The sequence below is a fragment of the Lissotriton helveticus genome, chromosome 12 (genome assembly GCF_964261635.1).
Source record: "Lissotriton helveticus chromosome 12, aLisHel1.1, whole genome shotgun sequence".
Lineage (NCBI taxonomy): Eukaryota > Metazoa > Chordata > Amphibia > Caudata > Salamandridae > Lissotriton > Lissotriton helveticus.
The window spans coordinates 443304064-443329509 of NC_136073.1; the positions used below are offsets into that span (position 1 = coordinate 443304064).

Consider the following 25446-nt stretch of genomic DNA (forward strand, 5'->3'; position numbering starts at 1 on the left):
GGGCATCATCCTAGAAAGGCTAACCTGGATACCTTTTGTGTATTAAAATGGTGTTATCCCTTGCTGCAACTGTTGCAACCACAATTCTGTTTTTTTGTTTTTTTTACCTGTTATTTGATCAAAAATGCCCTCCGTAATTAAGCAGTAACTGTTTTTATTCATCATTACTCTATGTGAATTAATGTTGGCTTCTTTCATTTATTTTTCAGATGTGTGCTGTTGGTACGATTCTGCTTCCAATACGAGCCATATGTATGGCTGTAATTTTGCTGCTAACATGGCCGTTTGCAGTTGTTGCCACTTGTGGCTATGTTTGCGATGGCTCTCGGCCAATCGCACGATGGCGAAGGTAAACGTCTGTGGTTGCACAAAACATTCTATTGCTAGGATTGAACTGTTTTACTTAATGATTGCTTCTTGTTTTAGTCCTTTTTTTCTGCAGGGAGGCATTGGTCTCTCTGTTGCAACACTTTTGCCCTGCCTTGCTTGCAATGCTTTTGCCTTCTTGTTCTGACATATAGCTCTTAGAGGGAAGGGCAATTACTGCTGCATTTAGTTAACCCCATTTCCTGAGTGAAGAACCGTTTTTTTCGGAACCCAGCGGCGCCAGGGACACGCCCAAAGTCTTCGAGTTCCCCTGTCCTGGCATACAGAGACACGGAATACTTCTAGGTGGCGTCAGAGATCAAATTTATTAGCTGCAGCTAGTAACAGTAATCCAAGCAATACAACACGGTGTACAACTCAGGAGACTGCTCAATTTTCGTAGAGCAGGACATCACTTTTTATCCACATTTTGCTTCATTACGAATGCACACCCACTGCGACAAATTCTGACAAATGAAATACATTTTCCCACACGTTATTACATTCCAAAAAGCTCAATTTACATTGTACCAACCCACAAGTTAATTATTAGGACTGTCCCAAATTCGATTACCACAAGCCGGACAAACCCATAATTGAAAGCACTACCCATGTAATGAAAAGTCGTAAGGAAAGAAACAATTCACATGCGGAGTAGGATAAGATATGTGCAAAGAACTAAAAGTTAACGATATCCTGAACATTGATTGGCAATATCCGACAACGATCAGCTAGAGAAATTGGCTTCGTGAAGGGTCAGTTTCAGGTGACGGGGTCAACGTCTTGCAGTTCACTCGCAAGTCGAAAAGGTCTAGTTAATGCGTACATGAACAACGAAGCCCATGCAACTTTGTTCGTTCGTTTACCTCCACGGTCTACGTGAGGGCAACACAAAATGGCGTCACGAACAACGCAAACAAAATGGGAGTCCGGTCCCGAAAACCACGGAACCTCATGAGGTACTAAGGAAACCCGGAGGAAATAACTCAAGATGCTGAGAAATTGCAACATCCCAAAATTGCAGGGTAGCGGGAACAGCAATGGGCTAAACGGAGGTAGCATGCACATTAATTCCACAAGTAACATACAGTCTTGTATGCTGAGGCTCTCAAGTAGAGCATGCAGTTAATCCGGAAAATAACCAGAACTGGAACTATTAGTCTTGTGTATTTTTTTTTTTTAACATTATTTTTATTGTTTACACAATAACAAAAAAATATTTAACTGGTTCAGTTTTAACAGCATTGCACATAAGATGCATCCAGGACTGCATTGTCACTGAAAAGCTTGACAAGATTGTATCCCCTCAACCACAGTTGCCCCGCTGCCTCCTCGATTGACAAACCAGTTAGGGAGCAAATCTTTTAGCCTTGTATTTAAGTGCAGTAATACAACATGCCGTAAACCCTTTTAATAGCTTGATGATCAAGAAATAAATATGCCACAAATAATCCAGAAAAATACAGTCCCCTAAAGTGCTGCGCTGATAAATTCCCACAGAAAGTGGAACTCTCCCATAAGTCAACAAACACCATTGCAACTGCTGGTGTACATTATGTATGTGTGGGTAAAATAGATTCTAACTTCTTTTATTGTTTTGCCTGGCGTCATGCGTAGAATAGTAATTTGGCATAACCATAGTCCAGCATCCCAAGGTAAGCTTTTCAGGTCATCGAAGCATAGCTACTAAGGCCATGGGTGCTACCTTCATTCAAATTTTGAACTGCTACAGTACTTGTCTGTAAATCTGCATTTACTGCGAATTACTAAAATCTTGCTAAAATGTGTAGGTATGATAATGGGCTCGGTTTTTACACCTGCTTTACTATGTTTTCCCCACATACTTTAGCACGGCGTAAGTGGTCCGCTTTTACTGTAGTATCTACACTACTTTCCATAAAGGTGTCATTTTGCACTGTTCATTCAGAATAAGCTCGAAGGACTCCAAGATTAAATCACGAGTTTGTTTTCGTATGTTGAGGTCCAATGTCTTTTATTCCGATATAAGTTTTCTCATTCCTTAATCATAATTCTTCTGTACATATTCTTAGTCAACAAAAAAAGCTTCATGCCAACTCGTGTTTTGTCCGTTAATTTAAACAAGACTTCGTCAGGGCTAAAACAAATGAAATAGTATCATCAGGAATTGAAGAAGTCATGGGATCACTCTAGACCCATCTCCATATCACCAAGAGTCATGTGTATTAGAATGTGAAATTACAGTGATTATGATATGTTAGTCACCTTGAAGTAAATGAAGAAACCCTATTGATAGACCACAATCTAAACTCAGTTATTTGAAATTGCAGAAAGGAATAGGACGGAGTAGTTTATTAATATAGTTAAATATCTAAAAAATAAACAGTGATCGAAAAGAGGAAAAACCTAGTCGAATCACCTCCAGGGTGTAAAGTGAAGCATGCAGAGTTTGTGCTGTATTTCACCCTACTCCCAGTCATCAAGCCACAATCAATAACATGGATTACCTTAATTTGTTATAGTCAATGTCCTAATATCAACCAACAAACTCTCCATGTGTAGTTACTATGTATCTAGGAGAGAGACCAAAGTAAATACAGTATCCTGGTCACTCTTCTAACATTGATTATAGTAAGTATCCAAGCGATGTCTCACTCACCACAGTGTTGGCCTAAATACAGACTAAATTCAAGTTTGTTTGCATGTTAATGTACCGCTGCAATCTGCAATGAAAATAATATGAAATGTCACAAGTAATCACACCTCCAGTCCCAGTAGCATAGGTAAATCCTGTGGCCATCCAAGTCAACATAGTGAGCAAAATGTCTTAATTCCACGTACTCTCATATAATCCTAAACCATGTAAGGCCAGCTCAAGCCAATTATTTGGCGTGTTTCGTTATATAACACATGAAATATGTGGGCTCTATTAATGAGTAACTTGTAGTTTAAAGAATTTTCATGCCCTTACTTTGCAGGTTCACGTGCATATTACTTATCTTGATCCTTTTTTGTGTTGGGTTTAGTCATCTTTGCTCTTCCAAAGAGAAGTTCAAGGAACACGCAAAGAATCTCTCTGTCCAACTAAAGGAAAAACACTATCCAGCGAAACTGGTGAAACAATCGCTGACCGCCAATAACAACCGGGAAGCCATCCTCGAAATGTCCCCCCCCAAAGAACAAACTTCGAGGACCACGTGTGTACATACCTTTTGCACCCAAACTAACCAAATCCAAAAGAGAATCGAGCACAACTGGAAGATTCTGAACATCGGAAATGTATCAATTCCTCCACCGATGTTCTCCTTCAGGAGAAGTACCAACCTGAAAGACCAACTGGTACATATCAGACCAAGAACCATGAAAGCGCCTACCCAAGACACATTATGTGGTCTACTGGCCATACAGGGACATTTTCCTTGTGGTACATGCGCAGAATGTCCTCGGACCACCCACACTATAAGTATCAACATCGGGATTGACAGACCGTGGATACTTCATCGATCTACTAATTGCAGCAGTGAGAAGTTAATCTATTTAGTGACTTGTCCCTGCAAACTTCGGTATATAGGGATGACCACCTGGAAGGTGAAAACGAGAATCATGGAACACAAGACCACCATTCGATGTAGGAAACAAGCGACTAAGCTTACTAATCACTTCCTGTTGGAGAAACACTCTGCGGATGAACTATCCTAGACTGTCTTAGAGCAACCTTACATCTCACCACATGTCACAGATACATGCAGATATCAGTTCATGAAAGAACAACGCTGGGTACATAAACTCAGAATGGATGTGTCGGGCCTAAACTATGGTATCCCTTGGATTTCTCTATAAGAAGGGATATATCGCTGTAACTACTGTTATCACCACATCCATTGCAAACAAGCCCAATGATGAGGTCTTATGAATCCAATATTCTCTAGTCCTCTTGGTTGTCGTTGTAGATTTAGATGCACCATTAATTTCCAGGATATATGAATAACCTTTTCCCGCAATCTTAGAGCTATATTTCCCATCAGTTCTGAACTTTTTATTATTAGTTATCTTGCGCGAATTTGAGGTTTTCTCAGGGAGCCTTTCTCATCTAAGCCCGCACTGTCCAACCTGTGGTTTATATATGTTTTGCTATACAGGTGTGCTACTTTAAAATGGAAACTCATTGATAGCTACGTAGATTTAGATACATCATTAATCTTTAGGCTACATGAGTAACCTTTTCCGTATTCTAGCACTACATTTCCCATCATTCTTGGAGAGCTGAGTAGTTCTCTCATGTGATCTTGCGCGCTTTTAAGAGATTTTCTTCCCCGTCTTGAGATTTTCTCTCCCGTCTTCTAGCACTACATTTCCCATCATCCTTGAAGGGCTGAGTAGTTCTCTTGCGCTTCTAAGAGAGACTTTTCCTCCCAGCACGCATTCAGCAACCTGTAGTTTATATATGTTTTTACACTCTGGTGCGCTGCTTTAAAATTATAATTAGTCATGACGCATAGTTGCATCAATCCAGGCTCTCACTATTTAAACCGGCTTCGCCCAGTCGTCAGTTACCTCTGGTCACGACTCATTTGCAGCCCGGGGTACCGACGGATAGGTAAGAGGCTTTTTTCAGCACAGTGAGATGATGCATGTTGACTAGTTTCTTTAACCTGCGGGTGTTCTGTAACAACTTAGCCCTTTTGTTCTGCAGCGCATTCGATTTAATCAAACTCCCTGTTTTTTTTTACTTCTGCTTAACTTAAACTGCAGAGTAAGCTTCATTACACAAGGCATCGTTGCATTCGATGACCCACCGCTTAAGCGTAGGTGTGTTTTTATTTTAGATACATCTGCGCAACAACAAATGTGCAGGAATACATAGTTACAAGACCCACACTCTTGTGGGCTAGTGCCAATAACGTTTGTACTGTCTTTCACCAACTTTTTTTATGCGGAGGTTCCACAGCGAGTCAGGTGATGCTTGAATAGAATAAAGTTGTTATCCAGCTCCCTTGACATAGGACTCCCACTAGGCTTTTATACTTGTCTGCCTTGACACAGACGACTCGCAATGAGCAAACTCTGAGGACAGGTTTTTTGCTGTTTTTAGTGGTATGTGTTTGTGTTTGTGTGGATACTGACATTGGGTTTGAGAATACAGATCTCTCTCTCTTAAGGGATGGTAGACTGTAGACAGGCTTGTTTTTTACTCTGTTTACTCCCCATACCTCCTTTTTCCAGAGTAGTGCCTCTCCCCTGAGCCGTTGCCAGGTTGAGGTGAGGTAGTGTATCCGTAAACTACGGGTAAGGAATTCATTATTTCTTTTTTCCTTTGTGTGAGAAGTTAGCCTGGCATATGATATCCACTAATTCTAGTGGGCACCTTGCACCAGTCCAGTCGACCCTTATTGATGGTGCTTGTAAAGTCAACCTTATAGGAAGCTATCCTAGTGGTAGCATGGACCAGCAGTCATCAGGCTAACACTTCAGAGAGTGTATTAAGCAAGTTGTTTTACCAATTATAATCCCTTGAGTACCAAATGAAAGGACACCACACAATGTATGTATCCAATATATATGTATTTATTCTAAACACAACCCCTCTGCACTCTTTATGAGGTCAGGTAAAAATACAATACAAGTCACTGAGTTAATATACGATAAGTTGCATAGTATACGTTATGCCCTAGGGCCCTCACAAACCATATACTAAAATAGTGGTATAAGAACCACAAGAGAATTAGAAAGCAGGCCTGGGGCCTGTGGAATCGCTGGGGCTACTCTAAACAACCAAAGGTTAGGAAGTAGGAGGCCCACGGGAGACGCGTGCAGTGTCTAAACACAGACGCGGGTTACCATTGACTTTCTATGGGAAACGTACAAGTTACAAATATACAATTTAAGGACACTTCAGGATGAACTAGGATGGAACCCTTTTAAACTAGGACACTTCGAGAGTCAAGACCCACGGGAGCACCGGAGTACTCGTGTTACCTCACCCAGGGAAGCCAGGTGCATAAGTGTCTTTTCGTGTCGGGTTTCGTCATCGTTTTCAATGGAGAGCTGCAAAGAAGTGCTGCAGGCGACCAGAGGAAAAGTGTCCGGGTGGATCCAAGGATGGATCGAAGATCTGAAGAACCTGAAAGCAGAAGGGACAGAGTCTGGGTCACTAGCCAGTGACCAGGAAGCAACCAGGCTATGTCTGGTGATTTCAGGTGAAGAAGTCGAGTTTCTCTTCAGCCACGAGGTCCAGGAGGCATCGACGATGACCAGGCGCTGGATTCGAGCTGTTCCACAAAGGATCTAGTTGACTGCGGTGTCGGTATCAGGATTGGACCCAACAATCCTTGGGCACTGCAACCCGCGCAGGATGTCGAGATTGGCTCTGTTGCAGACCAGCAAGGTCTGTGGCGCTTCTCCTTTGCAGGGAAGCTGGAGCAAGCCTGGAACAACCCGGAAAGCAAGTTTGTTGTATAGAAAAGTCTTCAGTGGGCTCACTAGCCAACAGGCAAGGAACCGGGAAGACGCATAGAGCTTAAATGCAAAAGCGGGGCCCACGGGACACTCGTGGAGTATGGGGGCCTGTGCTTCAGTGCAGATGGTGCTCGGGGCTGTGGCTTCAAGCACCCCAATGCACAGCTTCAGGAGATCTCATAGAAGGAGTGCAGCTTGCAAAATGCAGGATGTCCAGGAGTTCCGGTCCCATGTCTCTTGTGTCTGTCACGTGTCTCAGCTTTGCTGTGGATGTGGGTCTGGGTCCAAGATGTCTGGAAGTCCATGTCCTGTGTCGCAGATTCTTCGGGATCCGGCGGGATCCTAAAAAATGCAGACCTGCAAAGTTGCTGTTGGTGCCTGTTTGAACAGGGTGGTCACTCTTTGACCACAAGGGAGATATCTTCCCTCTTCCAGTCAGAATGGAATGTCGAAGGTCTAGGATATGTCTTGCAAAGATTCGTCCATGGTAATCTGAAGTCCTAGGGACACAGCTCCTGTACTTATACTAAGATTGTGGGCTGGACTACCTGAAAAGGTCCCTTCTATGGGTGGACCTGGGCAGGGGGTTTTACACCCCTTGTCCAGTTTCGTGCCAGAGCTGGGGCCGATTGCCCCAGCAACTGGTTTGAACCGGGCTATGCGTGGAGCACCTTGTTTGCCCCAGGCAGTGTCTGGAAAGCATTCACTGAATGAAGCCCTCCCTGCCCCAATACACTACAAGCCTGTCTGGGGAGGTGCTGGCACCTCCCTGGACAGGAAACCTATTGTCCAAGCCTCCCCTGCTGGAGTTTCGTCCAGCAGCAGGAGGTCAGACTTGTGTCTGTGGCAGCAGCATCCATTTTGTGATGCTGGGGATCTGTTTAACTTGAACCTGGTTTAACAGTAACTACATGTCTTCTCCCTCTAGAAGGGTGGAATGCTACCCCCGCCACCAGGACTGGTGGGGGGGGGGCAGTATTCCAAAGAGTTTGACACCTTACACAAAATGTTTTGATAAAGCCAAACCAAAGTTAGCATTAACCGCGAGGATTATAATGTTATTAGGAGTATATGGTATGGCTATATCATAGAACAGCTATAAGGAGATGGTTCCGTAAGCTGCAGAGGGGCTCAGCTCATGCTAGGTCACCCTCTCACATAACACCAAGCACTCTGCTCCAGGATTGTTAAGGCCTGTCATAGGAGCGACTTATAGGTGTATGTGTCTATATGTAGATATAGATATAGGTATACTATATCTAAGTAAGGGGTGATTACACCAGCTTACCCAGGCTGTGTGAACAGACCTGTGGTGTCAGTTTGGAAGGCAAACCAGGGGTGGCACAATACATGCTGCGGCCCCTGGTAGGCCTAAGGTGCACCTATGCCCTGGGTACCTATGGTACACTATACAGGGGCTCACAAGGGTGACCCAGTAACCAGTCTGGTATGAACCTAAAGTACATGGTATTAATTTAGAGAGAGAACAGCTGGGCTGTGGGTCTGATTGGCAAGCCCACAGCCACACTAAAGTCGAAAAACACAGCAAAAAGTGGGGGTAACCCTAGGAAGCAGACCCTACTCTCGTACAGTTTGGACTCTATAACGGTCTTGTGATGCGGACTTGGACACACACGTTACCTGTTACTGTTTGTAACTGTATGTAGAAGGAGACTGCTGTATTCCTTGTTCTCTTGTATGTGTTCTCTGTCATTGCAGGTACACTCGGTATATCATCCACAACGAATGGGAGATTACTGGTTTTGTATTGTGAATATTTCTTTTTTTTCTTATCAGGTTGTTCTATAATGCAGCAGCATTCCTTTATGGTCCTGACGAAAGCCATGACACAGTTTTGAGTCTTTTTTTGGCTGAAACATGTTGACCAGAGTGTGTCTACCATATGCAGTTTGCGGCCCACCTAGTTTTAATGAGCATGTGGAGCGTGATTTTTAGGTCTCGCCTTGGCAGCGCATGCATGCGTTGTCTCAGCGAGACATAAAGTAATCTGTATGTTGGGTGAAACTCTGTGTAATTTGTCATACCACTTGCTATTCATTTAATTGTGGCATTGTTGTTCTTATTTTGCTTTCTGTTGGCTGTTGATCCTATACGTTACTTCCATGTAGTCCGGAAGCAGCATCGACCAACTACAGTGAACTTGCACTGTAGGGCGGTATCTTTCAATGTAAGAACTACTTTGTTGCATTTTTAGTCTTGCATAGGCAGCGCATGCGCGCACCTCTGAATGTCCTCTGTGCCTTGAACTGCAGCCCCCGGGCCCTCTGTTACCGCCCTGTCCGCATTGCTCATGTCTGGCCTACCTGCTGCCGCAGTACTTGCGCAATGAGATCACAGAGAGCTGCGTGGATATCTGCTGCCCTAGTGCGCTGAGTGCCTGCAGTCCCCACCACGTCCGAGCCGCAGCCCCTGGGCCCTTCATTACTGCCCTGTCTGCACCTCTCGCAATGCTTTCCTGCTCCTGTTGTCTGTGTTCTCTCGCCCCTCTCTCCTCTGCACTCCCGCTGTCTGTGCCTTCTCAATCCGCAGGTACTGCTGCAGGCAGGATAGACAAGAGCACTGCTTGATCTGTGTTCACCCCCACCCGCAGCAGCTGGAGGATCGCCATGTGGGTGCACTACGGATTGCAAATGCTTGTTTGAGCTTGCACTAAAGTGCTTCTCCCAGTGTTTGTTTGTTATGCTTGCGCACGTCTTTTCTGTTCTGTTTGATGATTTGTGCATTGTACAAAATGTAATCTCTACAAAAAGGCATTACAAAAACATTCAAAACCTTACCAGCCACAGACCCGGGGGCAAGGACAGCCAATGGAAGCCCCTCTGAAGCTGTGATGTAGATGACGAGACTTGTGGGAAGGCAGCCTGCCAAGCTTTGTTCTGAGAGTGGCCCGTTTGCAGAGCAGAAAAGCCGGGGTTGTTGTCAGGAAGCACCAGTGTTGAACCAACAGCCTAATGGCGCAGACTGCTTCTGTCACTCGAATTAACATTGAGAAAGTGGATGAGGGAGCCTCTGTGCTGAGATGATACATGGCTGCTAAACACTGCAGCGCTGGAGCTGTAATTAGCAGCTCGGCTGCTCTTTGTTTTGTTTCTGGCTTCACCCGGTAATGATGGCATTATGCTGCCGCTATTACAAATTAAAAGAAAGGAAGACATGAAGGTGCTGGAATTTTAGAGCTTTTTAAAAACGAACTTCTTTACAACTAACTTTAACATTCATAACTTGTATTGTTTGTGCGACTGTGATGCTGTGTTTGGGAGGGAGTGGGGGAGCCGCAATCATATCTGTTATAACTGTGTACTGCCAGGCAGCCTCTCAGGTCCACCGTAATCTCGAGACGATTGATTGAGTGGAGAGAGGATTTCTTTAGTATCTGTCACTCACGTCGGATGCCAGTTGTGGAGGTCAGCGCTCTAGTGGCCGGCCTCCTGGGGGTATAACTTAATTGCGTCAGCAGCCATGCAGAGGGCGCGCTGCTGGCACGCCTAAGGAAAGCCCGTCTGCGCCCGACAGTGCCTAGACACTGCCGGCTGCCAGGAGATGCTGTCTGTTCCGAAAACTCTGTGATACGATTCAATAGGGTAGGTAAGAGGGTTGGAGGGTTAGCGATTGCTGTACGTACACCTTATCTTATTAAGACGCTGGACACTGTCTCCTATCCCAATTTAGACCTGTTGATCTTTAGGGTGGATCTTAGGCAACCGCCTGGTCTGGAGCCCTAGTGTATCATCCCCAGAAGTAAATAAAGAGATCTGTACATCTCTTTTAGAAAGACTGGCCCCATATATATACTGCGTACGGATACGTTCCTTTTGGTAGGGGACTTTAATCATCATATAGATCTTTCCTCCAACACAGAGTCCGCTAGCTTAGTGTTAGCCATGGAATCACTAGGCCTCCTCTCAAGAGATGCCAGTCCCACATATCGGGCCGGGCAACAGTTAGACACGATTTTCTCTAATATGCAGGAATTGGTAGTGAAACCCCCATAATCACTAGATTGGACTGACCATACGGCCTTACATTTTTACTGGGCCCTCTCTAAGCGGCCCAACCGACGGTATAGAGTATCGTCGATCTTGGAAAAAGGTGACTGCAGCTTCCTTTGACAAAATATTTACGGCCCCCTCACATAGAGACTGTGAATACTGTGATATAGCCCTAGGGAAGGTCGAGGCCTCAATTATAGAGGCCCTTGATGCTATTGCCCCGCTAAAAAAGGTTAGGATGCAGGAGAGGGCATCCACCGCATCTTGGTACTCCGATACTCTGAAGAGAAAAAAGACCCTTTGCAGGGCCAAAGAAAGGAAATGGAGGAAATCGAAATTGAAGCCAGATGAATTGCTGTATCGAACCGCTCATAGAACCGACCTAACTAGCTGCAATGCAGCTAGAAGGGCACACCTGGGCTCTCGAATCTCAGAAGCTAATAACTTCTCAAGGTAGCTTTTTAAGATTCTGAAGGAATTTACATACCCTAGTGCTAACAACCCATCCCTGCCATCCACTCAGGAACTATGTGAAGACTTAGCCAGTCACTTCACGAACAAGATCGATTTTAATTTATTGGTCCTTTGGGTCAGAAGAGATATAGGACAAGGAAGATCCTACACAGGAGGTCCCCACCCCTAGCCTAGGATCTTTTCCTGACATAAGGAGTGAGCAAGTGGGTTCTTTAATCATGCATGTAAAATCAGGTTCCCCACTTGACCTGGTCCCTCCAGCAGTTTTAGAAGAACTTTCTCCGGTCTTGGCGAATGTGCTAGCTGCAGTTTATAACCTCTCACTAACCACGGCCACAGTTCCCCGGAAGTGGAAAAATGCACAAATTAAACCACTGAGTAAAAAGGCATTGGTGGACCCTAATGATCTGGAAAACTACCGGCCGATCTCTCTTCTCCCTTGTTCAAAAATCTTGGAGACCATAATTAATAGGCACCTTTCCGACTATTTGGAGAAAAAAATAACATATTGGACCCGTCACAATCTAGCATTCGGGCCTCTCCTAGTACAGAGGCTGCCCTACTGGAGGTTACTGACTCCATAATGATGTCGCTGGACAAGGGAACCCCTACGATGCCAGGCCTTCTCGATCTCTCAGCCACCTTTGACACCATCTCTAATCGATTCCTATTAGATAGGTTGCGAGGGATTGGTGTCAGAGGCACGGCTTTGAAATGGATACAAAGCTATTTGTCGCACATGTCACAATGTGTTCAGCTGGACTCTTTTGTCTCAAATGACTACGGTGGACAAGGGAGTACCCCAGGGATGTAGCCTTAGTCCCACTTTGTTTAACATATACGTGGCTCCCTTGGCCGGTATTATCAGAAGCTGCAGTTTTGAGACCATATCTTACGCAGACGACCCGCAGCTGATAGTTCGTATAGAGGAAGATGTCATAATAACAAAGCAAAAGTTCAAAAATTGCATGTCCACTATAGCAAGCTGGATGAGGAAGAATTTTCTTCAGCTGAACTCCACTAAAACCGAGGTATTGCTATTTGGGACAGCAGAAGAGCTGTGGACCTCTGATTGGTAGCCTTCAGAACTGGGAGCGCCGCCTTCCCCAAAGAAATGAGCGAAGGATCTAGGCATCCGAGTCAACAATAAATTGTCGATGGAAGATCATGTTAAATCACTCTCGGGCGATTGCTTTGGAACAATGAGGATGCTTAAGAAGATATTCCGGTGGATCCCCCTTGCGGCCAGGAAGTCTCTGATTCAGGCACTTTTGATCAGTCGACTAGACTGTGGCAACTCCCTACTTTGTGGGAATAAGGGAAGACCTGGCATCAAAACTGCAGGTAGTGCAAAACTCGGCAGCCCGCCTAGCCCTGAATAAGCCAGCATATACGCCATCTGCTCCTCTCCTACATCAACTGCACTAGCTCCCCGTCAGGAAGCGGGCCATCTTTAAATTGTTATGTACGGTCTTTAAGTCCCTACAGGGGAACGGCCCTGCCTACTTGGAAAAAAAACTTGAAGTGTACCGACCAACACGGCAGTTAAGATCTAGCAATTGCTCTTTACTCTGTACTCGGAGGATCAGAAAGGTTAAGTTAGATGGACGGGCCTTTTCTTATCTTGCCCCTCTGTATTGGAAGAGGAGATCTGTGCCTGCTCTACTTTCGCACGGTTTAAGAAGCTACTTAAGACCTGGCTGTTTTAGACTCTACTGCCTATTTGGTGTCCCTCTCTCAGGCGCCGAGAGATCCCTCTGGGGATGATTCGCTGCGCAATACAAATGAGTTAAATAAATAAAATAAATTGCAAATGACCGTGCTGCTGCATTCACGGATCAGCTATAATCTGCGTTTAAGGATCCAAGGGGGGGTAAAGACAGTTTTAAACAATAACGTGGAATGGGCGAGATAGATGCTCTCCTATGCACGCACCTTCCATCACTTTCCTTCCAAGCCCACATTCAAGTGGAACAGCTCTGCGCAGAGTGAGCCGGATTATTGGGGCAGATGTTGTAGAGGTGAAGTGGGGTGGCTGGGTTTTATCAGGACCCTTCAGTGGCGGCCCTAGAAGTGTTTTTTAGGGAGGTATAAATTGGGCCACAGATAAAACTAGTTGGGCCACCTATAAAGGTGTGTGTGTGTGTGTGTGTGTGTGTGTGTGTGTGTGTGTGTGTGTGTGTGTGTGTGTGTGTGTGTGTGTGTGTGTGTGTGTGTGTGTGTGTGTGTGTGTGTGTGTGTGTGTGTGTGTGTGTGTGTGTGTGTGTGTGTGTGTGTGTGTGTGTGTGTGTGTGTGTGTGTGTGTGTGTGTGTGTGTGTGTGTGTGTGTGTGTGTGTGTGTGTGTGTGTGTGTGTGTGTGTGTGTGTGTGTGTGTGTGTGTGTGTGTGTGTGTGTGTGTGTGTGTGTGTGTGTGTGTGTGTGTGTGTGTGTGTGTGTGTGTGTGTGTGTGTGTGTGTGTGTGTGTGTGTGTGTGTGTGTGTGTGTGTGTGTGTGTGTGTGTGTGTGTGTGTGTGTGTGTGTGTGTGTGTGTGTGTGTGTGTGTGTGTGTGTGTGTGTGTGTGTGTGTGTGTGTGTGTGTGTGTGTGTGTGTGTGTGTGTGTGTGTGTGTGTGTGTGTGTGTGTGTGTGTGTGTGTGTGTGTGTGTGTGTGTGTGTGTGTGTGTGTGTGTGTGTGTGTGTGTGTGTGTGTGTGTGTGTGTGTGTGTGTGTGTGTGTGTGTGTGTGTGTGTGTGTGTGTGTGTGTGTGTGTGTGTGTGTGTGTGTGTGTGTGTGTGTGTGTGTGTGTGTGTGTGTGTGTGTGTGTGTGTGTGTGTGTGTGTGTGTGTGTGTGTGTGTGTGTGTGTGTGTGTGTGTGTGTGTGTGTGTGTGTGTGTGTGTGTGTGTGTGTGTGTGTGTGTGTGTGTGTGTGTGTGTGTGTGTGTGTGTGTGTGTGTGTGTGTGTGTGTGTGTGTGTGTGTGTGTGTGTGTGTGTGTGTGTGTGTGTGTGTGTGTGTGTGTGTGTGCGTGTGCGTGTGCGTGTGCGTGTGCGTGTCCGTGTCCGTGTCCGTGTCCGTGTCCGTGTCCGTGTCCGTGTCCGTGTCCCAGTCATTCTTAACCTGATCTATGAATATACGTGACATGTTATACTTCCATGAATGACTTATGATTAGAATGCCACAGTTGGATGCTTTGGGAATTTCCCAAGATAGGTGTGTTTTGAAGGCATTTTATAGCCATAAAGAAACTTATGATTCACACCTATCATTTTAGTGACTCCAATACTTTATGGATAAACACTACTTTTTAATGGTTCGCCTGAGTTAATGCACAATACAGGCAAGTTGATTTTGAAACTTGTTTTCAGAATATTTTGTCCTTTTCCAAGAATAAGAAAAAGCAGCTATTAAAATGTGTGTGATTGTGTCAGATTCCAGAGGACACATTCAGTGCCGAAAAGCATGCTTAATCCAGAGACTGAAGTACAATGTACATTTTCTTAACATAGTTTTCTACAATAGTAATTGACCTTTGCAATCAATCTGCGAATTCATAATGACCTGACCTGAAAACTGTGATTCTAATTTTGTGAGGTAAAATTGTACCCCAATCAGTCATTTGTTTCTCTTTTTGCGTTTCAGGAAACTAATTGAATGCACTGTTGGTCCCTTGAGCCGATGCTTTTTCTTTGTGATGGGGTTTCATGTTAAAGTTAAAGGTCGACGCTCAACTTCAAAAGAAGCCCCGATTTTTGTTGTAGCGCCTCACTCAACTTACTTTGATGCAATAGCCTGGATTGTAGCTGGAATGCCTTCATCTGTTTCTAGGTCTGAAAACATATCTGTCCCACTGTTGGGTAGTAAGTATTTAAAAAACTATTTTCTATAATAGTACTCTGAGATCCAGGTCTCTGTAGAACATAACATCTAGATCATAATCAAGAGATTGGATTTTAATAAGATGTTGATGCGTAACTTCTGATCATACATCACAGAGCTTTGCCTTCAGGCATGTGGTGTTCTTTTGGAATGCAAGGTTACTACTCTGTTGTCCAGTGTGATAGTGGAGTAGTACCTTCCTTTTTTAATTTGACCACTATGCCATGGCTTAAGAGGTGATTAGTTCAAGTCAGATGTTTGCTCAGTTCTTGAGTATAATTTAGGCTCTTTACTTTGTTGCCTAGGTTTGCTGTGAATGGTGAAGAGTTTGTGACCGCTGGTCACGTGAAGGAGTGGCTGGGCAAAGAAGGCCTTGCCTTTGGCGCACTGCTGGCACACCGGCTACACAGACTAGGAGCACTATCCATTTTCTGTCTTGCTTGCTCCTAGAAATTGCATGAATTAGCCCTTTCAAAATGGCTGTTGTGCTTAAAATAGAAAAAAAAACTTCCCCACTTGACTTACAATGTTTGCAAATTTGCCCCTATCGTCAGAATAAAAGATCAGGATAAAAGCAGGGATAAAAACCTTCCTTAAAACCAGAAAAGTCATGAATCAAAACCTTTTCTCACCATCACCTTCAATAACTCCAGTCCATCTTCCCACTCCCTGGGCATTGTGCAGTTCCAGCATGAATATTTTACTTCTCTGGAGGGTGCTTCCCCACTTTCACTCCCCAGTCACAAAGGCCATCGATGCCTTGTTTGCATTCCACAGGATGCAGGTCGTCACTGGCCCGCCCCTAAACCAGCCTCAAGTATCAGCCAATTAGACAGTCCAAATCCCTGAGGGCAGACTTAAATAAGGTATTTCGGAGGCTACAGCATGTACCTTTTGAAGTTCATAAAACGGGCCGACTGAAAGCTTGTGACCTTCCTATTAGAAACTTGCATTTTACTTGTCCAAATATTTGTGTTTGTTTACAGACTGCCAAGTCTGCTTGCAGGCATGATGCCAGTAGTACATGCTTTTCTGACCACAAGGGGCATTTTTCAGCAACACTGGCAATCAAGTTGCCTCTATTTATTTCTTACTGTCGTTGACTTGCAATGTTCAATTACTGATCTAATACGAGTCAGGTTGCAACTCTAATTTATGTGTATAGTTGTACATTTTGGTGCTATTTGACAAGTATTTATTCTGCCAAAACTATTGATGGGGCTTTGTTAGACCCAGCAGTTTCCGACTGGCTTCGATGCCTCAGAGCCAGTCAGAATCCACAATCCTAGATAGGACAAGCACGATAAACGTGTCCGATAACCTGTGCTCCCCCTTGGCACCGAGCAGTCGGGCTTATCCTCAGGGCTCCAGTATAATGTATTGGCACAACACCACCCTCGCAACACACTGCGTACGCCACAAAAAGACTCCACACCATGTGTATAAAACACTGGTATTAGTATTACACACACATTGAAATAAAAACGAGATGCACATTGTATATACACATTAGTTATATGCAATTGTCAAACTTTCCCATTAGCAGCAGAACAGCAAGAACATATATGCATTAATCAGAGGCCTTCATCCAACACAACATTCCCCAGTGTTGTATACCACCAACAGTTGCAATGGTCAATCAATCACAGGTTTTTGACTACGCCTAATGTCCCAGGCCTTCGTTCACTCAACCACACCAGCCAACGCTATATGTTGACGCTGCTGGCACCCCGTTGATGAGATTGTCGGAACCACCTAAACCAGAAAGAAACAGTTACTTAGTTTCGTCCATCCAGATTAGACTTTCTGGCGCCCAGTGACATCTGCACGAGTGCGGGATCGATATCCCCCATAGACAAAAGGTTGTGAACCAGGAAGCTGGTGGTCTTCCAAGTCTCGAGAAATTTCCCCTCAAGCGGGGGAGCGAGCTACCGTAGCTACTGACAGCCAGCCGTAGGTGCCCACAAGGCAAAGGAAACCCCTCTGTCCCGTCCAGGCAAAATCCATCCAATTGAAAGTCCCCTTCCCGGAGCACGACTAGCTCCAGGCCACCACAAGTCTGTTGATTAATCCCAGTTGCAGTACCTCCTGCCCTAATAATTCCTAGTGTTGATGTCCCAGCGGCGAACCAGCGTAGTATGATTCCAAATTCAAAAGCGTCTCTAAATTCAGAGGCCAGAGCCCCAGTAGTTATACCCACAATGGCCTTTGAAGATGCATCGGTTCAAAAGGCCAACTTTGTAATGCACAGGCCCTCTCTAAATTTTGTCTTGTCTGCCATCCTACACCTGGAGGTTTGATCACTATCATTAGTGCAGCCAAGTCCCAGCCTCTTGAAATACAGGTCCCAATTCCAACCCACGTAACTGTCCCAGTAAGGCCCTTAAAAGTCAGTGTTCTGCAGCTTCCCTTGATCCCCTAGTTTATGGCCTTCTATCAGGAATGCACAGATGTAGCTATTCCCTGAGCGCACAGATGTGATTTGGAGACAGGCCATAGGCACACACCGCCATGAGAATCGAAATACCCACTCTCCCAAAGAGATATTTCCACCTAAGTAATGTTGAATCCTCTCGCACTACAGAAGAGGATTAGCCAGTACAAACTCATTAATATAAAACACTCTATTGCTACCATTCTGCATGTAGAAAATTCTGCTCAATAGCCTTTACCTACCTTCCCCCATGTTAATCCAATGTGTGAAGCAGGTCCCGTTGTAACAAACACACCACCCGGTGCCATTCAGGACCGCACCCTGTCCCCAGGTAGAACTCCGATATAGCAAGAGACACGCAGAAGCTTGGCACGTAGCTTTTCAACTAGCAAGCAGAGTAACAGTAATCTGCACACACAAGCCCCAACAGGGCAACCTGTGGCACGATCAATGAATTACCTCCGTGGATGGCAAGTACAACCAGAGCTGCAGGCCCATGAGGTGCATTCAAGATAAATGCCCTGGGTATATGTCTTACCCCTAGACAAGGGACTTAAAGTTCACTCGAATTAGCCATTTGTGTATACAACAATAGCCAGTATGTATATGACAAGCACAGGGCTTTGGCATGGAATGGCAGCGTCAAAAGCGCTCAAAGTCCTAAGCCAGCAAATGCCTAAACATGAGGTCGGCAGCCAAAAAGGGTAGGAGAGACCTCGCCAAAAGACGGCAGGTCTACAGGCTTCTTTTCTTGTCTTAATTATTATAGTTCTGAAAATTTTATTTTAGATATTGCTATCAGTTGAGAAAATTGTAATCAAAATATGAATTTGCTTCTTACACACTAAATGTAGTTGTTTCTATTTTTGCTAAGGAATACTTCAGGCTGTTCAGCCAGTGCTGGTTTCTCGACAAGATTCAGACTCCAGAAAGAACACATTAAACGAGATACAAAAACGTGCCCACTCAGGAGGGAAGTGGCCGCAGGTGAGCAGTTCCATTTGTTATAGAGCTGAGAGAACTGGAAACTTCTAATTTTGTTGTTTTCCATTAAATATCATTTATCAAAGCCAAATTCAGTTCCTTTGATGCTAAAGCACTTCAGAAATGATGCATACTTTTTCTTGTGAACCTCGTCATATACACTCCTCACCCTGCAACTGCATATTTCTGTTTGTTTTAATCATCCAATACTGTTAACTCAGTTCTCTGCAGGTGTCCGTAGTCTAGGTTCATTATATATTTTTTTTGTTATTTTGATTGAGAGGGTACTGTTCAGACATTACTATTCTCACACTGTTCTTCTCCCTTGTCACGGTATTTGGACTTTGCCATAGGCCTTTCATAGAACGTTTGTCTGCCTAGTGCCACAAATAATTCTCTTTGTGTGTGATCACTGATGGTTCTCTTCCTATCATGCCCAATAAAATCATGTGTTCCCCTGTTCGAACTGGGTCAGGACTCCTTAGTCTAGCTTCCATATGTATCTATATATTCTCTTATTCAGCCCATTTTTGAGTTTTGGATCTTCATACACTCATCTCAACTAACCCTGGGTGGAGTTCGTGGAGTTGCGCTATGCGAAACTCCGCGAAGTGGTAAAAAAAAATGCCGCACTACGTGGATCTCCGAAACAGCGGAGTTTGACAGAAAAATGCTGTTCGCGGTGATTGCACAGTGCTGGATGCTTGTCCGCACTATGCGATCATCGTGATCAGCACAGGCTTTCCTTTTCTGCCACTCGAGTAGATTTTTACTCAAGTGGCAGCTTTCTGAACGGGCAGTTTCTCAACGCGAGCAGGAGGTTTATTTTCCACGCTTGTGCTCGCCAACTTGATGTTGACTATCGCGAGCGAGGAACATTCTCGCCGGGAAGTTTATTTTCTTCGCTCGCGCTCTCCACTTTGGCGTTGGTGAACGCGAGCAAGTAAAAAAACTCTGCAATCTCCGCAGAGTGCGGAATAGTCCGCAAACTCCGTGAGTGGAGTTCACCGTCCCTGAAGTATGTTATACTGCAGCACAACTAAATGTGTTACCCATACCATGAGCAGCTGAAAGACAAAAGTCTTTTGAAGAAATAGCATTGTAGTTGTTAGACCCGACAATCTTAGGGTGGTCTTCCCCCCCCCCCCCAACTTTTGCCTGCCTCCTTTACTTTTCTGACCTGGTTTTGCTGGTATTCGGACTCTGTGCACTTAAGCACTGCTAACCGGTGCTAAAGTACCTGTGCTGTCTCACCTTAACATGGTAATATTGGATCATCCTTAATTGGCATATTTAATTTACTTTTAGGTCTCTTGTAAAGTGGTAGTATCTGCACCCCGGGCCTGTAAATTAATTGCTACTAGCTAGCAGCCTGCAGCACTGATTGTGCCACCAGCCTAAGTAGCCCTTTAACCATGTCTCAGGCCTGCCATGTGTGCGCAGTTTTCACTGCCCTGTTGACCTGGCAAAATAAGCCTTTTATAATCAGTACAATGGTTGTAATGCCGCTTGCAGAAATTCTCCTTTTGTTAAGGACACAATATTTTTGTTGTCAGCAAACGTGATGTAACATTTGTGAACTAGACATCAGTTCTACAAAAACGGTGTACATTGAAGCCTTGGGGCACAGCTGTACGTACTGTATCTAGGACACTGCAGTGATCTAGTTTTCTTTTCAAAATAAACCTTTTGCCAGGCTCAAACCATTCCATTTTATACAGTCTCACTTAAACCTGAATAGGTTGTGCCCTGTCTACACACAAAGGACTTCAAACTCCCCTGTAGTGAGTCTGGAGCCAGGGCAGGAAGGGAGAACATCTGTGCACTTCAAAGGCCTGTCTTTGAAGTTTCCCTAACTTCAAAGGCCCAGGAGCCTTGAGTACAGGTGCTGGTCACATCAAAGGCTTTCTGAAAGGCCTCTGACCAAATTACCAATCTGGGCTGCGTCTTCAAAGTCAGCTCTTTCTGTTTTGGTTGCAATAATAGTGCCATATCCCTAAAGAAATCTTCCGTAGTATGCAGTGAGGTCCAGGAAGGCTCTCATCCCAGTCTCAGTTTTAGGGGGATACCAGAGTACGATAGCCTCAATCTTGGTCTGGAGGAGCTGCACTTTTCCCCCACCTACCAGGTGGCCCTTATACACCACAGAACCCTGCCCTATCTGGCACTTACTGGCTTTGATAGTCAGGCCTGCCTCCTGCATGACCTGAAGCACCTCCTGGAGGTGGTGCACGTGTTCCACCCATCTGTAGCTGTAGACAGCGATGTCTTTCAGATAGGCAGCACAGAAGGTCTACTTTCCAGCCTGGACCCGGATAACCAACCTCTGGAAGGTGGCAAGGTCCTTATTCAAGCCAAAGGGCAGTACCTGAACTTGGAAGTGGCACTCAGGGGTTGAGAAGTCTGGTCATTGTTATGCTCCCTCAGTCAGAGCCATCTGACAGTACCCTGATGCCAATTTAAAGGTAGTGAGGGATCTCACAGCGCCCAGCATGCCGATGCATGTATCAGTTTGGGGGATGGAATGTGAGTGGTGACTCAATCTATTCACCGGTAGCCCACACAGAACTTGTGTTCTGGAGTGGCCCCTTCTGGGGCAACCTTGTGTAACAGCCCCACAGGGCTGAACCAGGGGCTATTGGAGGTTTGAACCTGGTGGGTGTCTCCGGTGGAATAGACAAAAAGGTAAAAAGACACACGACTCATTAACAAAAAGGTCAAAGTCAGTCAAAAAAATACCGAAGGGAGGTTGATTAGGATCTGCGCTGACGGCATGGAAAAGAATGAACTGAGGACTGAGCACAGGGGTGGCGCCTACCCAAGCACAGTGCATGTCACTTCCTGCGTGGACAACCCCATCGATGCCACGCAGAGCAGAACACCACCTGCCGGCACGCTAGGGGTTTCTCCAAAGAATTCTGGATCCAGTCTGATGCCTGGTAATATTGTAAAGTAAGTAATCTGTGTCTAAATAAAGCCTCTACCATATAAACATTATCAAAGGTAAGTAACTTGTTCTCTCAGACGTAGCTGTAGTTAGTAACAAAAGTCATTTACTGTTGAATTGGAAATATTGTTCATTGAGCAAACTACTGTCTTATAAAGTGTATGGTTAGGTAGTTTGTATAATTAGTGATCTACGTAGCGTAAGCTGTTTTTTAAAGGAGCAATAGTTTAACTAAGTGGGTGTTTATCCTCATATGACTTATATGTACAACAATATTTTTATATTAAATAAATGTTGTCTTTATTGCATTTAATTTGTTATTTATGAGATAATTACTCTGTATGAAATAGTGCCTAGAAGTAATTGGGAGGATTTGAGTCAGTTTTACAGATCGGACTTTCCAGAAGAACTTATTTTGCAGATAGTCTGAATTGTAGTCGATGCAGATTAACAGAGGCCTCCGTTACCTTACCATTACAGGGATGGTTAAGTCTTTGTGAGCAAAGACTTGCCTCAATGCTAATATCCCCACTGTGCTCTGGCATTCAGGAGAGATGGCCATGATTGTCCCAATTTTATGACTCTTATTTTATTGTTTACCAGTGAAGTTTTGGAGAAATGCAAAACTAATACCACTGCAGAACGTTTAATTGCCTGTAGTAGAGTATGGTAGAGAAGCCACTTCCATTGTCAGCCCATATTTCTAATTGGCTTGTGTCATTGGCTTTCATAAATGCTGCCTTCGGATTTATTAATAGGCTCGTTACTCCCTCCTTAGTATGGCCTTGTCTTCATTTGGAACCTCCCATGGCTACTGGCCCTTTTACTTGGTTGTTACACGGGACGTGTACTATTTTCTTTATTGTGTTTTGCCTACGTTAGGCCAAGGCAACGCTGCTCCCCTCAGACCCTTTTCCCATCCTCCTGCACCCCTCCCTTTCCTATCACACCTCATGGAGTTCGGTCAACATTTTTTTATGACTAGTTTATTTACCGAACATTATAGTGCTTTGTCAGAATCAAAGTGAAGAGACTTTACTTTTTGTTTGCTGTTGTTTTGTTTACTATTTTCCAACCGTCCAGAATTGCTCCTATCAACATAGTCCAACATAAACGATACACTGTGATAGAACATAAAACATTGTTTTATGTAGCGCTTCATGAGGTACACCTGCCATGTCCAGTCGTTATAACTGTCAGGTGTTGCTGATACCCAATTAAAGCGTACTGTGTACGACGAGAGAATTGGCACAGCGTGCTGTTCATTAACCACTGAGACAGGACAGTGGGGCAGGGGTTCATGGATTTCCACCTGCCCCTGGTCTACTTAAAGCGGCTGGCAGTGGGACAGGGCAGTCGGGGAGAGCAGGGGCAGGTTAATGGTCCCCCGTTGGGCTTACAGTAGCTGGCAGTGGGACAGTGGGTGATGGAGAGCATGGGTAGGACAAGGGTCTCTGATGGTACTCACTTTAGATAGCATTGCCAAGTATAAAGTGGTTGGCAGTGAGATAGGACAGTAAGAGCGAGCAGAAACCGAGGCAGGTTGGGGTCCCACGTGGTGGTTACAGTGGTGGGAAGTGAGATTGGACAGTGAAGCAGGGTCAAACGGAGGCGGCCCTCGTTGCTCTTACTGTGTCCGGCAGAGAAGCAGGGCTGTGAGAACTACCAGAGACAGGTCGAGGGTCCCCAGTTGTGCTTACAGTCATTGACACTGACAGTGGGACAGGGCAGCGAGGGCAAGCAGGACAAAGGGATGGAGGCAGATCCGAGCCTTCATGCTGAGGCAGCTGTCTAATGGAGCTGCCAAGCGGTCTCACATGCTTCCCTGCCCCGACCGACTTTAAACATGACCGCTATTTATCAGTGATGTAAGGGGGGACACAGGGAAATGCCGGGGTCTGGTAATCCGTGTGCTAATTTTCCTTTAAACCGCTAAATCCCTTCTGTGTTTACTTATTTCACAAGTCGGAAAATGCGTCCACGCTGCAGAGGTATACAAGGTAGTGATACCATGTTCTCCAGAGCACAGCAGAGATTTTCCTGGCAAGGGCAGCAGGGACAGAAATCAATGTAGCCATTTGCTTTTCGGTAGACTGTCGGAGGTTATGGGTGACAGTTGCCCTTTGTCTTGATAACGGGTCCTAGTGGAACTCAAATCTACGGCAGCATTACAACTGTTTTAGTAGCACAGTGAGAAGGCCCATAAATTTTCGCTCTCTACAAGGAGATTTGGAAGGGCATTCCCGTACCCTAACATATTTTCATAAATGGACAAATGTATCTATTTGCAGCGCAGCAAAAGCCACAGATTTTTTTTTTTTTTAGGGATTCCGAAATGAAAGTTGTGAAATATACCATAGGTTCATTAACTGGCAGACCACCAAAGACTCCACTGGGGAGCTCATTTGAACTTAGCAGTTGCCTGTGTCCGCGGGATACTGGGATGCCTATTAGCCATTGAAGCAACTTTCCGTGTCGCACACACCACAGAGCCACGAGCAGAGGGGGACTGCAATTATCGGCTGCCTCAGCGGCACGCACACCGGGCCGATCACCAGACGCGCTAGAAGGAGCTTAAAGCAACGCCAGGGCTCCCGCAGCACGGCTCGCGCGTGGGCGGGCCTCTCTGCGCCCGTCCGTGGCCTCTCTGCGCCCGTCCGTGGCCTCTCTGCGCCCGTCCGTGGCCTCTCTGCGCCCGTCCGTGGCCTCTCTGCGCCCGTCCCTGGCCTCTCTGCGCCCGTCCGTGGCCAGTCGAGGCCAGTCGAGGCTGGGCCGGGCTGGGCTGGGCCGGGCTGGGCTGGGCCGGGCTGGGCCGGGCTGGGCCGGGCTGGGCTGGGATGGGCTGGGCTGGGCTTCCCCGTCTTGGTCTGTAGCCCAGGGATTCCTGCATGCCAAGCAGGCCCAGCTCCAGGAATTTTTATTTGGGTGGGCCAAGGGTGCATTTGGGTGGGCCACTGCGGGCTCGATTTGTCACATATATGTCTGGGCAGGCCTGCTTCAGAGCCCGCCTTTATCACTTCTTAGTCTTACAAGCCCCAGTAAGACGCACTCTTTTCCAAATCTCTTTCTAAATATGATCACTCTCAAAAAGTGTTTTTTCCATGTAATGTTCCTTTGATGGGAAGAGGAGGTTTCTGAGGTGGGAGTATCAGGCAAGTGACACTTCTCGGGCTCCCTCTGTGCGAGCCTTCATGGAGAATCCCCCTTCATTACTACCTCGACCTGACCCCGGACTCTGCCACGCACTCCCTTACAGGTTTGATTATCCACTACTCCTCTCCAGTGCACCTTATCTCACAGCTAACCTTGGGCCCCAGCCACATATCAGGCACCATTGGGCTCCACTTTCATTTTTCCGGGTAAAAACACTAATAAAATTGCCTTCAAACTTAAAATATTGAATGTAGCAGTAAATACAATTAGTACGCACTTTAAAGTATGATCCACAGTAGCCCTTATGACCCGACTGCTAAATAAATAAACAACAGAAAGGCCATGACAGGGCTGGCTTTAGCGCTGATGCAAAAGTCTTTTTTGGTGCCACACCAATTAACTCTTTCTCCGTAAATGCCTTTACAACCACCTTCCAACAGTGCCCCTCGTCTCCCCGTAGCCACCCCATTGACCTCCTTCTCAAACTCCCTCACTGCCACCCTCCAACAAAGCTCATCATCACTCCGTAGCCCCTCCCCCTCCTGACCTCCTCCTCAGACTCCTTCACTACCACCCTCCTCCAGCGCCACTCATCTCTCCGTAGCCCCTCCCTCAAATGCATTTCATTTGTTGTATAGCGCTACTCATATCAGTGTAGGGTGTCACAGTACTTTACATCACGCACACATTATACAGAGACAATCAATCATGCAGGTATGTAAATCAGTCTGCAGGGAATGTCACTTAAACTATTGAGGATTACAAGGTGCAGGATTCGTGTCATCCATA

The 25446-nt window shown here is 45.5% G+C and overlaps 1 protein-coding gene across 1 annotated transcript in view; it reads left to right on the forward strand.

Annotated features, from left to right (window-relative positions):
* The window catches only part of LPCAT2 (lysophosphatidylcholine acyltransferase 2), a 324634-nt gene that overhangs the window by 107326 nt on the left and 191862 nt on the right, over nucleotides 1-25446 (forward strand). Inside the window, exons 2-4 of the mRNA XM_078671525.1 lie at nucleotides 210-349; nucleotides 14903-15120; nucleotides 18448-18560. Coding sequence (XP_078527651.1) covers nucleotides 210-349; nucleotides 14903-15120; nucleotides 18448-18560 — 471 coding nt within the window. The remainder of the gene's footprint in view (nucleotides 1-209; nucleotides 350-14902; nucleotides 15121-18447; nucleotides 18561-25446) is intronic.